The sequence below is a fragment of the Lissotriton vulgaris genome, chromosome 11, assembly GCF_964263255.1.
Source record: "Lissotriton vulgaris chromosome 11, aLisVul1.2, whole genome shotgun sequence".
In the NCBI taxonomy this organism is placed as follows: domain Eukaryota; kingdom Metazoa; phylum Chordata; class Amphibia; order Caudata; family Salamandridae; genus Lissotriton; species Lissotriton vulgaris.
The window spans coordinates 1,076,991,694-1,077,006,975 of record NC_141699.1 but is presented as its reverse complement, the minus strand read 5'-3'; the positions used below and the strand labels follow the sequence as shown (position 1 = coordinate 1,077,006,975).

General features: G+C 39.5%; 1 protein-coding gene across 1 annotated transcript in view; it reads left to right on the top strand.

The window, feature by feature from the left end:
* Nucleotides 1–15,282, top strand: part of LOC147684151 (acetylcholine receptor subunit delta-like) — an 88,070-nt gene that overhangs the window by 64,750 nt on the left and 8,038 nt on the right. The window contains exons 10-11 of the mRNA XM_086944547.1: nucleotides 4,958–5,168; nucleotides 12,380–12,498. Of these exons, the coding sequence (XP_086800673.1) occupies nucleotides 4,958–5,168; nucleotides 12,380–12,498 (330 nt within the window). The remainder of the gene's footprint in view (nucleotides 1–4,957; nucleotides 5,169–12,379; nucleotides 12,499–15,282) is intronic.

Below are 15,282 nucleotides of genomic sequence, written 5' to 3'. Positions count from 1 at the left end.
GAAGTATATACTATGTATTATATCTATATTATTATTTGTTTTTTATTAAATTATTTATTAATTTTAAATATTATAATATATTTTTAACTATGTTTATTATATTTATAAGTATTATTTTGTTTATATTACATTTTTTTTTATTTAAAAAATGATATTTTTAATAACAATATTTTGGAAATCTATATATTTTTTTCGATATTTTTGTACTTACTTGTTAGAGATAGGATGTCGATATTTTTGTAATCAATATTTTTGTTGAGATATTTTTGTAGGTAGATATTTTTGTAATCGATATTTTGTCATAGATCCTTGGGTACACTCTCTACAATTGAATATCCAAACAATTGCTACACGGATTCCGGATCATGGAGAATGCAGCCGCAAGACTCATACTGGACCTCCCACTCTGCACCAGCATCACACCGCACCTCAGGAAGCTGCACAAGAACCACCAATTCAAACTGCTCAAGCACACGTACAAATCCTTATACAACACAGGACAAAAATACTTGAGCAGCCACTTACACTTTCACCAACCCGCCAGCCAACTACGCTCTGCCACAGTCTCACTTGCATACTCCCCAAATTGCGAAAACGGAGGTCGCTCATTCTTCTGCATCACATCCAAGACATGAAACGACCTCCCTCAACACTAATGAATTCTATTCAGAAAATTTACTGGAGACATTGAAACTGATCCTATACGATAAACTGGATTCAGTTGCCAATGGACATGCTGGTTTCATTGGTCCCTACTGCTCAACATGAGCAGAGAAAAACTGCCCCTCGGTCCTCAACACAGAAAAAGAAAAATTAAGAATCTTGAGCACAAGTGGTGCAGAAATTATTATTCTGAAGATAAAGAAAGATACAAAATCTGCTCCGAAACAATGCTGTAGGCAATAAGTTACTGGAAATGTTTAGAATTGCCAAGTTATTTTTAAACCCTAGCCCTTGCCACGCAGCTGTTATGTCCTTGCCAGATATATGCAAAAGTTGTCTGACTTTTTTGAGCAAATAGTCAAACATATACAAGCTGAATTTGACCCTTATAGTTTCAATACAACACTTGAAGTTCTTCCTAAACCACCTTCTATAAGCACCACTCCCAAAGCTGATAATCATATAACTATACAATAATCTGAGGTATTTATTTTATTTCTATTTTTTTTATTTTGAAAGTTTTATATAGCGCGGACAAGATCCTTGCAGATATCAGAGTGCTTTACACAGGAGGGGTACATGAGGGAGCATAGTCAAACAGGTAGGTTAAAAAAAAAAAAAGCAAACAGTACAATCATGTAAATCAATAATACAAGTAATACAAATAAGCAAGGGGGTCAAATAAGTAGTACAGATCGGTACAAATTCTTTAAAGAGTACGAGATAATAGTTCAGGTGTATTTTGCCATGAGGATAGCTTTTACTTCTACAGTTTACAGCATACATTTGTAAGGTAACTTGGTGCAGATATGGCATGCCCATGTACATTGGATTTCCTTTCTAGTTGCCAGGCATGCCAATGAAGATTGTGCATTGGCAAGTCAGTACCGGGCCATGGTCATCATACACAAGCACAGCTATGCTGGCAGCAAACCCATACCACTGCAATCAGGAGGACCATTAAGTACAGATCTATAAAACTAATTTCAAGTGCAGGGTAAATAACTAAAAGATTTTAAGGCAGGCCATCAAATAAAGTAGGTATAAATGGCTTGGTTTTCAAGACCCCTGCAGTGTCAAATTTCTTCCAGACCCAAAGACTATGTAATGCAGAGGATTCCCGAGTGATCCCCTTACATCAGGTTCTGACAGTCTAGGGCTAATTCAGCACTGGGGCTGAAACTACATACAATAAAACATACAAACTTGCCTAGGGTAACCTAAATCATACGATCTTCTAGATACGTGATTAACAAGGATATGATCTGGATTGATAGAAAATAATATGTCAGTGTTGGGCCAGTACTGTGTGTAGCAGTCTCCCACACAAGGCTAGCTTCACTCAATATAGAACGCAATGTGGTTGACTGATCATTCAATTTTTCCCTAAAAAAAAAAAAACGCAATGAGTTGGCCTTACTAGGCCCATCAATATCCTGAACATACATGAAAGCCCAGGACCCATAAAACCATCAGCAATTGTTTGCCATATATGGTAATGTCACAGACACCTAGAAACTCCAAAGCACACCTAAAGAAGCAGCTGTTACAATAGAAAAAGAACAGTAAATGCAAGAAAGTCACTTTCAACGTATGGACTTTATTTGAACTGGCCAAGTGTATAGTTAACCCTCCATTCACTCGACTGGCACCACATCTTAATAGAGGAGAGATTGTAACTTTCAACAGGTAATGGGAAAATAATGTTTTGGTGGAATGGTGAAAAAAAAGGAATGAAAATTTAGAGTAACACGAGCTTAAGGCAGAACATACAAAATGCACTTGCATGGATACAAATAAAAAAAAATACTATTATATACGATTTTACGTATGCGCTCCCACAGGTTGGGCAGCCTTCATGGAGGCAAGTAACAACTGTAACAATGCATTACACAATTTGGAATGACAGTACAATCAAGTCCTCTAATGCACTGCAGAACTTGGAATGTTGGCTCCACAATACCGACATACTCTCTGGTTTTTCCAGTTTTCCAATCCAGAGTCCAGCACCAGAAGCAAACTACAAAATTACCATGCCATCTCGGAATTTTCTGTGCAGTTATCTGCCCAGGTGCAAAATGGCAAAAGTATGTTTAGAAGCATTTGCGGTGGACGATGGAAGGGCCGAACTCATCATACTCCTGCTTGCTGATCCACATCTGTAGCCTGTCAAAGCTGCAAAATACTATAACACTTGACCCTGTCAACCAAAAATACTAACTAGTGGCGGCTCGCTGAGGGAATGCTGCGGGCGGTGGGGCACGGCGGGGGAGGGGCAGGGTGTTGGGTAGTAAACTCCGGCATACGGCGGAACGGAGGTAAGTAAATTAATTAATAACGAAAACAATTTACATTGTGCGCGCTTCAACGCCAACTTGGCGATGCAGCGCGTGCAATGTAAATTGTTTTATTTATTTATTAATTTACTTACCTCCGTTCTGCCGTATGCCGGAGTTTACTACCCCCCACCTTGCCCTCCCCCCACCCGCCCTACCGCCCCCCGCACTCCCTCGGCAAAATCAACACGAACGGCACCATGCGATGTGCCAGAGAGTGAGGCTTCATCCTGCCATACGATAAATTTTCTACTCGAGTGGGAGCTTTCTCAACAAGAACAGATTGCAACCTGCTGCTTGCATTGAGAAATCTCACCGTTGGCGAGCAGCTCGGGTGAAAATGCTCCGCCACACGACGGTTGGCAGAGTTTTGATGGAACTCTGCATTCCAAGTGGAAAGTGAAATGCACAAACCTCTGCGAACTCGGCTGGCAGAGCTGAATTTCAATCAACTCTACTTGTCTGGACGCACTAATTTTGGGAAAGGTGGTCTTCTAGTTACCGCCAATCGCTTTCAAATTTTACCAGGTGCCATTACATTTCGAAAAGGCCAGCTAGATTTCAGAGCAGCCTGGTTATTTCAGAGATGAAGGAGAATATCCAGATTCCATATAGGCAGGGCGATTAACACATAAGAGTGTCGTGGATAAATTTCCTGCAGCCGCTAGGATTTGGTAATATTGTCAGTTAGGAATCCCTGGGCTGGTGCAAACTCATAACGCACTTATCTGGTTTACCCACCTGTGTGAACATCATCTTAGATTATATATTTGCCCAGAACTACAATAAATGTCTTGTGGTGCTCCAGATTGCCTAAAAGGTAGTGTTATAGACCAAACAAACCAAATATAGAAAGTTGTCTAAACTTCTATTCCTTTGTTCTCCCTTTCTCTCTGCATATAATGATCCAGCAATCTGTACTCTGCACCGGCATTCCTTCTATCTCAACTGTCCCCTTTGAACTGATTTTCTCCTCTGAACCTTTGCTCTCCAATATATCATGTCTTAATGTTCTATCCATCTTCACACCCACCCCCTTCTGACCCCACCCTCTCCATCTTTGCATCCACCTTCCATCCATTGTTTCATCCAGTTTTCCAGGATGCACTGAAGAAGAGTCTACTGCTTGTCCCAAGTCTACTGATGCCCCAAGTGCAGTCTTTGCTTGAGTCAATCACAAAGGTCCAAGTAGAGTATGTGGCATGACTCGACCACTGGCCCAAGTAGAGTCAATCTTGGAAATGCTCTAATAGGAGCAGTCCAGTCCAAACTGTCCTGCCTGAACTGGAACACAAGTTGCCCAAGACCGGTTTCATCCTGGTTTGGGCCCTTCAGTTCCAGTGGCACAGTGAGCACGGGACCCATGTCTGGTATACCCATCGCACTTAGGTCATAGCACTGAAGTATACAACTATAATAAAGGTGTGTTAGCCTTCACAATTATATCCATTTTGTTAGTGGAGTTATTAATAATTATAGTAATAATGCTTACATATCTTGTAAGAGAATAGTACATCATAAATATTATTTTATTACTTTAATGCATGTACAGATTTTGGGGTTCAGTGTGGGTCTCCAATATATCCCCTGCAGATGAAATATCCTCTGATAGGATGGTCTGACTCCTAACACCCTTATCCACTATGGCATAGCTCAGCAGGAGAAGTAAAATACACCTGGCAGTTTCCCTTTCTCAGAAATGGTCATAGCTTCCTTTTGGGGATTAGAAAACCTACCAGGTGTGACCCCAATAATTTCATCAGCACAACAGTGGGACCAAAGGTCGGTCAAGCAGCACATATGAGGCTAACTAAATGAGAAAGTATAGACAAACTAAGGTCTACTGGTACCCAACTTGGAAATGTGATATGACAAATGGTACATGAGTTAAATGTGGTAACATAGAGTAGTTGCTATTGCTGATGATGCTGAACTGCTGTTTGCATTCTTGGTCCTAGCTCTTTCTGTACAAGCTGCCTCGGATCCTGCACATGTCCCAGCCAGAAGAGAGCCCAGTGGAGCCCTGGGATGGTGTCCTGCAGAGGCGCAGCAGCTCTGTGGGGTACATCGTCAAGGCGGAGGAGTACTTCAACATCAAATCGCGCAGTGAGCTGATGTTTGAGAAGCAGTCAGAGCGCCACGGTCTGACCAGCAGATCCACTCCTGCAAGTAAGTAAGGAGCCATCACTGGGGCTTCTATATGTCATCACTGGGCGTGAGTGTAGCCATGAGCGAGTTACTGTGTGAGTGAATTTGAGAGAGAGTGAGAGCTTAGGAGTAAGTGATTGTGTGTGAGTGAGTGAGTGAGTGAGTGAGTGAGTGAGTGAGTGAGTGAGAGTGATTGTGAGTGAGTGAGAGCTTATGAATAAGTGATTGTGTGTGAGTGAGTGAGTGAGTGAGTGAGTGAGTGAGTGAATGAGTGAGAGTGATTGTGAGTGAGTGAGAGTGCATGAGTGAATGATTGTGAGTGTGTGAGTACCCATGTAAGGGTGAGTGTGTGAGTATGTCTGAATGAATGCATTTATATAGCTTACTGTAGGCAATGAACTAAAAATGTAGCACTAACACTGTGGAAACCGAAAACATCCATTAAAACGCAGTCATTACAACGCACTACCTTTACAACGCGGCTGTTACCAGACAGCAGCCTTTATATCACATGCCATTTCAAAGCAGCCATTATGACGCATGTCACTACAACGCATGCCATTACAATGCATGTAACTACAACGCATGCCATTACAATGTATTATTAGCTAAGTAATAGGGATTTTTAAGTTTTAGGGTGGGTATGGGTTTTGGGGTACACGGGAATAGTAATTTTTACCCTTATACTATTCAACACTTACCCTACTGTTGCAATCACTGTACTGGGAATAGCATTTGTTACCCTTACGCTATCCAACACTTACCCTACTATTGTACTCACTGGAGTGGGAATAGTAATTTTTACCCCTACACTATACAACACTGAACCTCCTGTTGCTCTAAAAGTATTATGCGTTGTAATAGTGTGCGTTGTAATGGAATGCGTTGTAAATGTAGTTTCTTGTAAAATCATACTTTGTAATGGATGTTGCGATGTAAAAACCACATTGTAAAAGCATGCGTTGTAAATGTTTGTGTTGTAACATGTCCTATTCGTGGAAATACTTATTCTGCTTCTTGAACAAATGGCTTTAGTTTGTATTAAACAAACAAATGGTTCTGTTGGGTAAGATAAATTGCTTTGGAAAATGCTAATATATGCAAATGAAACATAAATGAGAACTCTCTCACATTACGAGAAGTTTCCGGCTTTGGACACTGTGGTTTCCGATCGGCTCCACAACGGATATGACCAGCAACTGAGCGGCAGTACACCAGGCAAATCATTAATCCTGTTCTATACTGTCAACGTCTGCTTCCTGTCTTGATAAAGACCTGCAGCGACCACCAACTGGGGCGCACCAGGGTCGAAACGTCGATGCTCAATAAGGTCCAGAACACTCCATGATCCCTCTACAATACACTAGGATTCCTTGGAGATCAATTAATTGCTGGCCTAATAATTACTTGTGCATATCATTGTCTCTATTTATTTTCACTGTACATATATTTCAGCACTTTAGCACTTTTTTCACCAATTGTTACTGAACTGTATCTATGTTTGATGGTCGCACTTTGTATTAATTGTTTGTTACTGAATGAAGTAATTCAGCATGAACATAATTGAATTCTAAACATAAATACTTATGAATTCAATACCTGGCCACACAATTTATTTATTTATGCTTGAGCATTGATTTCTCATTTGCATGTGTGTATCAGAGAGTTCTCATTTATGTTTCATTTGCATATATTAGCATTTTCCAAAGCAATTTATCTTACCCAACAGAACCATTTGTTTGTTTAACCACTAATACCCAGGTTCTGAGGGACACAGGGTTACCCCTTTTCTTTAAGCTTTAGTTTGTATTAGTTTTGTAACTTGAATCTCCCTGGTTTATGAACTAATTGAAATATGAAATGTCTTTCTCCATTGCTGAAGCTCAAATACTAAGAACCACCTTTCTTTAGTGATGACTTTGTATTAATCAGACACTGAGGACACCATTATGAATTGGGTAGATGTTGCCTGGTTTGCCCTAACTAGCCCCCAATTCTTGATAATGGCTTAATACACCACAGCGTGCATCAGGAAATTAGTGATTGCAGGTTTGAAGTGCAAGAAAACATGAGTGGCATTGCCTCTTTGACAATACCCCTGGGCTTTGCCAATGCATGTTCATGTTTTTTTTGTCATCCTTTTGTGTTTGAACTGTGTCTTCGGGTCACACTAATTCAAAGCCAATAGACCTTTGTATTTGTGTGATTACGAACCATATTTTACAGTGATGTGCATATACACAAAAAATGACTTTATTGCATCTTCTAGGTTCACCTGTCTTCTAGGAAGCACCAGTTATGTTTTATTACAATTCTAGTTCATTTATTTTGAATATATTTTTATGGCCAGTATGCGGCTACTTTTAAGTGGTGCCATATTTAGCTTCTTTTAATCTTGTAGCACATATTTGGAATTTAAAAAAAAATTAAATAAAAACTTCTGTCTGTTTCCAGCATGGAGCCTAGTATTAACCTGACCACTGTTCCCCAGCAACAAACGCTGGAATTAGACCAATTGAGGACCAATAATACTGCCCTTTGCCAAGCAATTCATTCCAGGTCTTGCGCTCTGCTTACCATCGCCCTAGAACATCAGAGTATTCTGGAGATCCTATGGGGTTGAAGGAGTTATGGGATGGCCTCGAGGTTTATTTTGACTTTCAACCTGGACAATTTTCTTCTGACAGATCCAAAGTTGGTTTCTTGATTGGTGCATTTCTGGACTAGTCAAATCTTCTAGTTTTTGCAGCAGATCCATGCCTGAATAATTATTTATTTTTGTGCAAAGATGAAGACGACCTTTGAGAGACCAGATCATGTAGCTTCCACCGAGGACACCCTGTGTGAGATCTCTCAGGGAAATTCCGAAGTACACAACTATTGCACTCAGTTTTGTGAGCTTGTTGCTGACACTTGCGGGGTGGAAGACTGGTAACTTCATTCCAGAAAGGGTTAAAGTAGGTCTTAAAGGATGAGCTGGCAAGAGTTCCCAGAGCTTCCTTAATTACTGAACTTCTGGACCAGGTCCTCCAGATTGACCACTAACTTAAGGAAAGGAGAAAGGAAACTACGCCTTCTTCCTGTGATGTTAGGCAAACTGAGCCTGTAGTTCCTTGCCTGGTGATCCAATGCAGCTCAGATCTTCTGAAGGACTCTTGTCCAATGTTGAAAGAGAATGAAGCTGTGAGGAAAGTTTGTGTCTCTATTGTGCGATTCCTAACCACCTCCTGTTGAATTATACTGTTTGTCTCTCAAGGCCACAGGGAACTGCCAGGTCCCATTCTTTGTAAGAGGAAAAAAGGGAAGGCGATTGAACTCTCCATAAAGATGTTAGTTCCTTCTGGGGATCAAATTCAAGCATGTTCTTGTTAGAGTTGATCCTACAAGTCTGTCCTGCCAGTCTGTCTCTGCTCCTGCCCTGTTAGATTTCTGTGCCTCCTGCATGTATATTGACTTAGACTGGGCCAAGTGACTGAAATGTCAATCAGGAAGATGTAATCTCCAGATCATATACAAACAATCATTGGATCTCCTTTGACTTCTAGTCTCATAACATCTATCATAGTTCAGCTCTTATTGTCTTTAAACTATCAAAAGGAGACAGTTGTTTTTGATATAATCACATCTTTCAACTGTACCCGGAGTCATAATTCCCTCAGGTAGACTGTACTCTCTATCCCAGCATGAGAAATAAGGTTTAAAGGAATATTTAGATGCGAATCTCAAAATGTGTTAATTGTCCTTTCAACATCAAATGCTGGAGCCCCACTTTTTCCGTCTCTGAAAAGTCGAAACAGCTAAAACCTTGCATCGATTAACATGGGTGAAATATGATCATAATGAAGGACCATTACCTGCTTCCACTCATCAAGGGTATACCTGAGTCCATTTGTGGTGCAAAATATTTCACAATGTTAGATCTCAGTAGAGCTTACCATCTGCTCTGGATTAAGGAAGGTGATGAGTGGAAGATCACTTTTTGGACACCCTTTGGCCTTACAAACACATCAGTGTTTTTTCAGAGGTTCATCAGTAGCAGGTTTGCTGATATTCTGAACCAATTTCTTGTAGTATACCTGAAGGTTAATCAGATCTTCTCTGCTTCCTTTCCAGAGCATTGAGTCTCTGTTAATTCAGTCCTTCTACATTTCAGGGAAAACCTGCAAGGCAAAGAAGTGTGAATTCGAGAGAACAGAAGTGGAGTATCAGGGATACTGTCTCTCACAAGGTGGACCAACTATGAACTTTCTTAAGATCTCTGCCATTTTTTATTGTCAACCCCAAGTCAATCAAGGAGACCCAGAGTTTTATGGGACTGGCTAACTTTTACAGAAAGTTTATTATTAACTTTGCTGAAATGAACAGTCACATTTCTGCTTCTCTGAAGGAGACCCTACTAAAGGTTTTGTTTTAACTTAATATGCTAAAGACACCTTTATCAAGCTCAAGAAGGCTTTCACACAAGTCCCTATTCTCAGACACTCAGGTCTATCCAAAATATTTATTGTGGCAACTAATGCATCTTATTTTGTTTTTGGAATGTTCTGCTTGATCTCCAGGCGGAGAATAATATGAACCATCCCATCTTTTATCTAGCTCATGTCTAGAACCCTTGTGAACAAAGATATTCCATTTTGGAATAGAAGTTCTTAGCCCTTAAGCATGCCTGTATAGAGAGAAGGCATTTTTTAATGGGGGCAGTTGAATCTTTAGAGGTTCAGACAGACAATTAAAACCTCAATTTTCTGTGGAACATCCTCTGTAGCAATAGCAGACATAGGACAATTCTTTTCTTACTATGACTGTTTTGTAACTCACATCCCTGTCACTCAAATAATTCATGCTGATTCCTTGCCCAGATGGGCAATTGTGGCTAAGGGTACTGGGACACCTGTCCTTTTACTCCATGACAAAGTTAACTGTCTGGGAAAGTCCTTCTTACACCGTATGAGAGGTGCTGCTCATGCTGTGATCTCTCTAGAAGATCTTGATGCTCTGGAGAGGCAAGTACCAACAGAATCTATATTTTTTCCAGCAGACCTTGTTGAAACGTGTTTTCAAACCAAGGTCCTGGAATTGTGTCTTGACTTGGAAGTATCACTGTGCAGTTACCTCAACCGTTGAATGTATCTTGCATTTCTTCCAGTGGCCTACTGTTCACCAGGATGTTCATCTCTATGTTAAGTCGCTCTGTTCCTATCTGTGCATAGCCCAAGAAGTCCATTATGAGCTCTTTGGTTTTCTTCAGCTTTTACCTGCTTCTCCTCATCCTTTGCACAAAATTCCCACTTACTTTAAAAATGCACTTACCCCTGTCAGGTGGGACCTGAGTGACCATGGTCACTGTAGACCATTTTCTCAAGATGGCTCACTTTTAACTATTTTGGAGGTTTCCGACTGCCAGAATGATAGGTAGAAAATATGTGGCTGATATATTTCACCTGCATTGGCTCTTTTACACCATAAATGCTGACAGTGTCTCTAAATACATTTCTAGGTTCTGCCACTCAATCTGCTCTACCCTAAGTTCCCATCAAGCTCTGTCCTCAGGTTACCATCCGCAGTCAAATGAACAGACCGAACGAGTCAGTCAGAGCCTAGAGCACTATCTAAGGTGTTTCTGTAATGCCATTCAAAATAACTAGTTTAGCAGATACTAAGTACATAAACGTCTCCTCTCTTGCCACCAAAGTATCCTCAGCCCTGTATTATCCATCCTAGAACTAAGAGATCTGCTCTCTGGTGACTCGCTAACAAAAAGGGGGAACATCTGAAATACTAAGCAGCCGTGTTTCCCATAGAAAGCAAAAAAGTAAGGCTGAAGAAATCAGCCAGCACACTGTTACACCTGCCAACTTTGAAAAAGTGAGGAAGTTTCTTAGAGCTAAAGAACAACTCTAGTAACAAACAGCTTTAAATAGCAGTCTCAAATATGGCACCTAGACAGCATAAACTACAAAAATATATATTTGAAATGAAACCCACATATTACATGACTTAAACTGAGCAAGCCAATAAATTGACTGAAGAAACTATTCACAATACTTGGACAAATCACCAATTCAACACATTCCACTGATCAACAATTCCAAAGAAAGCAGTGAAGAGGTCTCATAATGCTTTGAAGAGAAAATTAAAGGGATTGAGACCCTCTCAACCCATGCAGCTTTTTCTAGAGACCCCCACCTCCAACCAAGAAATCTGCAGAAATCTGGTCTTTCTTCGATAATGTCTCCCAAAGGAAGTACATAGATCACAATGAGCACTAAACCCTCCTCCCACTGACCCAATTCTAGGGAATCTGCTTAAAGACAGTAATGTGCCTCACGGGCCCTCTACGTGATAAACCTGATAAACACATCCCTGAAAAACGTGAGTTACAGCATCCCTATTGCTAGGACAAGTATCCCTCACCACTCCCTCCCCCGAACCCTCTAAATTCCAACGCTGATCCAGAAGACTTGAAAAATTTTCACCACATTCATTTTCTCCCATTAATGACTAAAGTCATAAAGAGGACAACTCACCTTATACATGTCACTTATAAATTTGAGAGGATCCTTCTTCTATTTTGTCGCATTTGTGTTAGTATATTTTATCGTCATGACTGTGGCCTTCAGCCTTCTTTCCTTCTTTATGCCTACTATCCTAAAACTAAAACTTATGTGACTCTGTAAAGTGCTTTGGCACCTTGGTGGTATGGTACATGTTACAAAATACTGCTGCCAAATAAATGTAATAAAACAATCTTCCAGAATAAAGAAATTAGAGAAGTCAAAGTGGCATGAATATCAATACATACATCAGGAGGGGGTGGGCAAGACATTTGGCAAATGCTTTATTAGGCCCGGCAGGTGAACAAGAGTGACTTAAATTCATGATGAAACATCATAGCCTGTCAGGGGCGGTTAGATGCCCAAAGAAACAAAAACATGGTGGTGACATGTTGCCATGAAATTAATACAAGTGACATGAAACTAATAATGCGGATTGATTTATGATCTAATTTCATGCTATTTTTTTTTAACATTGTTGAGAAAGTTCCCCAAACAATGGTAAAGGTTATTAATATCTCTAGATAGTAAGCCTGCAGCAACTATAATCAAATTAATTAAATATTTAGCAAAATCCAACACGGCTTGGCATGTCAAATCATAAATAGTGAATTCGTCCTAATTACATCATCAGTAAAGTTCTGTTTTCTTCAATTATTTTTTCATTCTTCTGACCAGGCATGAAACCTCTTACCCAAAATGAAGTCCAGGAGCAGCTGCTGACCGAAGTGACGCCGGCCATCGAAGGAGCCAACTTCATAGTCCACCACATGAGGGACAGGAACGCTTACAATGAGGTCTGTGGTCTCCTCTAGAAGCAAGTGCAGTTTAATGGGGCTAAATGCAAATAAATATGTAAAAAATTGAGCTTCATAAGCTCACGCTTAAGATTTGCCTATGTTTATGCATTTTACACAATTCACTAAAAGCAATAGGAATAGGCACAGAAATCTATGAAAATTGCTATGCAAAAGTGCCAGGAAGTTGTGAATCCAGCCTTCACAGTCGTCTGGGGTGAAAGGAATGTCTGATCAGGTACATTTATTTGAAGAGTGTTTCGGCTACCTACCAATTGATATTGCTTTTTAACAATCTTTAGAAGTCCATGTCCATTGTCCCTCACTATTGTTGTTCTGTCAAACTTTGAGCCCGGTATGAGACAAAAGAACACGTACACCAATATATTTGCCTCTGATTTCAAAAGGGATGTTGACGGAGTGATTGTATTTCCAGAACAAAAGAAAATACTGAATTAATGATCACTCAAAATACTTTAGCCGCATGTTCATCATTTCTTTGCTTGGGGTCATTCTGATATACGTCACTGCAGCACCACCCATCTGGGTAAACAATTCACTCCATGGTAATTGATTGTATTCACTCGAATTCCTTTCTCTCTTTTCTAGTAAATATGTAAATGTAAATGTAAATGTAAAACAGCTTTTGTAGAGCGCATTCTATCGCTCCAAGGAGCATCTTGGCGCTGTAGTCCGTAGCCTAGATGGTGGGCCGGAATATTGGCAGGTTCACCTTTATGCAAAGAAGTTCATCACTATTCTGGTAGTGAACAAAATCCCATTTACCACAGGTAGAGACAGGAGGTGGAGCCACAACTTCGCCCTTGTTACAATTTCTATAGGGAAAAAGGGAATTTGCTTATTTTCATCTTCGCATGTACACTTCATTAGCTATAAGCGACTAAAGATCCAGGTGTGTGCTCTGAAGTACCTTCCATGCTCAAACATCCTTATTCGTTGGGGCTCAGAGAACCCTTTTAGTTAGACTGAGCATACCATGCCATACCATAGCATACCATACCATACCATAACATACCATCCCAAACCATACCTTCCCATACCACACCAAATGATTCCATACCATAACATTTTTTTTTGTTTAAGAAATTTTTATTAGGATTTTACAAATACAATACAACAGCCATACAGTAAGAAGTAGATAAAAAGAATGAGATAAAACAAATGGCATGTGATGAATGTAAACTATCTACTAAAAGGAGAGATAAGAGTAAAGTGTGAAAATAGGAAAGGATAGAAAAAGAAAGAGAAAAAAAGAGAAGAGAATGGGAGAGGAGAGGGAAGGGAAGGGAAAGAGAAAGAGATCGAAGACCAGAATAAGTGGAATATTTGCAGGAACGAAAAAGACCATAGGGTCATCTGGTAGATTTGGAGGAGAGATAGGTAGTAAAAGGGAGCCAAAGAAGATTAGATTTAATTTGTGAAGAAACAGAGGTAGAGGAGGCGACAGCAATCCTATGTTCATCAAAAATAAAGTTCCACCAGGTAATAACAGATAATTTGGAGTTATCTTTCCAGCACAATAAAATCACTTTAAACACCAAGAATAATAAAAAGATCAAGTAATTTAACATTAGAAGATACAATATCTATATCAGTTGATACTGAACCTAAAAAAACAGTCAATAGCGATAAAGGGGATGAACATTGAAACATTGGCATGCAAATATTCCAAACAGCATTCCAAAATGTTAAAACAGAGGGACAATCATATAACATATGTTTAAGTGTGCCTGTTTCTTTCAAACATGACCAACATAATGGAGAAGATGTTGGTGAGAACTTATAAATACTAACAGACGTAATAACTGCTCTATGAAAGATGAAAAACAAAGATTGAGTAATGCGTGCAGCTATAGAAACCTTAAACAACTTGGACCATAATAGATCCCATGTTACAACAGATAAAGAAACAGACAAATCAGTTTCCCAGGCAAGCTCAATAGGTGATTTAGAACGATCAGGAACAGTAGACAATAATATATTGTATACAAAGGCAGCTTTGGGTTGAGAAGTTGAAAAGAAAGGATATAGGGGAGTAGATGGGGTACAGGGCGATAAGGTATCAAGTTTTAGACATATGGGATTGTATGGCAGTAGTAATAATGGTATATTCATTAAGACAAGACACAGGCAATTTATATATGGTTTGCAACTAATGAAAAGGGATAATAGAGTTATTGGGAAAAAATTGATGTACAAACAAAATATCCTTTTCTTTCCAGTATTTGTAATAGAAGGATTTGCCCTTGTACTTAAGGAATTTATGGAGGATAAGAAACATTGAAGGGGGGAAAGTCCTTAGAGAATGTATTGTGGAGGAGAGTTTGAAAATATTTTAGAACAGGGTGTTTGGATAAAAACGAGCAATTTGACATACAGACTGTGTGTTGAAATGAAAAATCTTTTAAGAGTGAGGGTTCAAAAATAACCCAACTAGGAATGAGAGTAACCGTAAAATGATATGCTAAAGAAAAGGATTGTTTAATTAAGAAGGCGGAGTGATACAATTTAAAATTAGGAAAACGGACACCACCTTCATTCTTAGGACAAATTAGTTTGCTTAAGGCAAAACGAGGATGTTTGTCATTCCACAAGAATTTAGTACATATAGAATTTATACGGGTAAAATATTAATTGTGAATTTTAATAAGGGGCATAGAAACAGTGTAAAGGTTATGAGGAGTGATCATCATTTTGATAGTATCAAGTCTACCCCACCAGGATAAATATAGGGGAGACCAAATGAGGAGAAGAGATTGAATT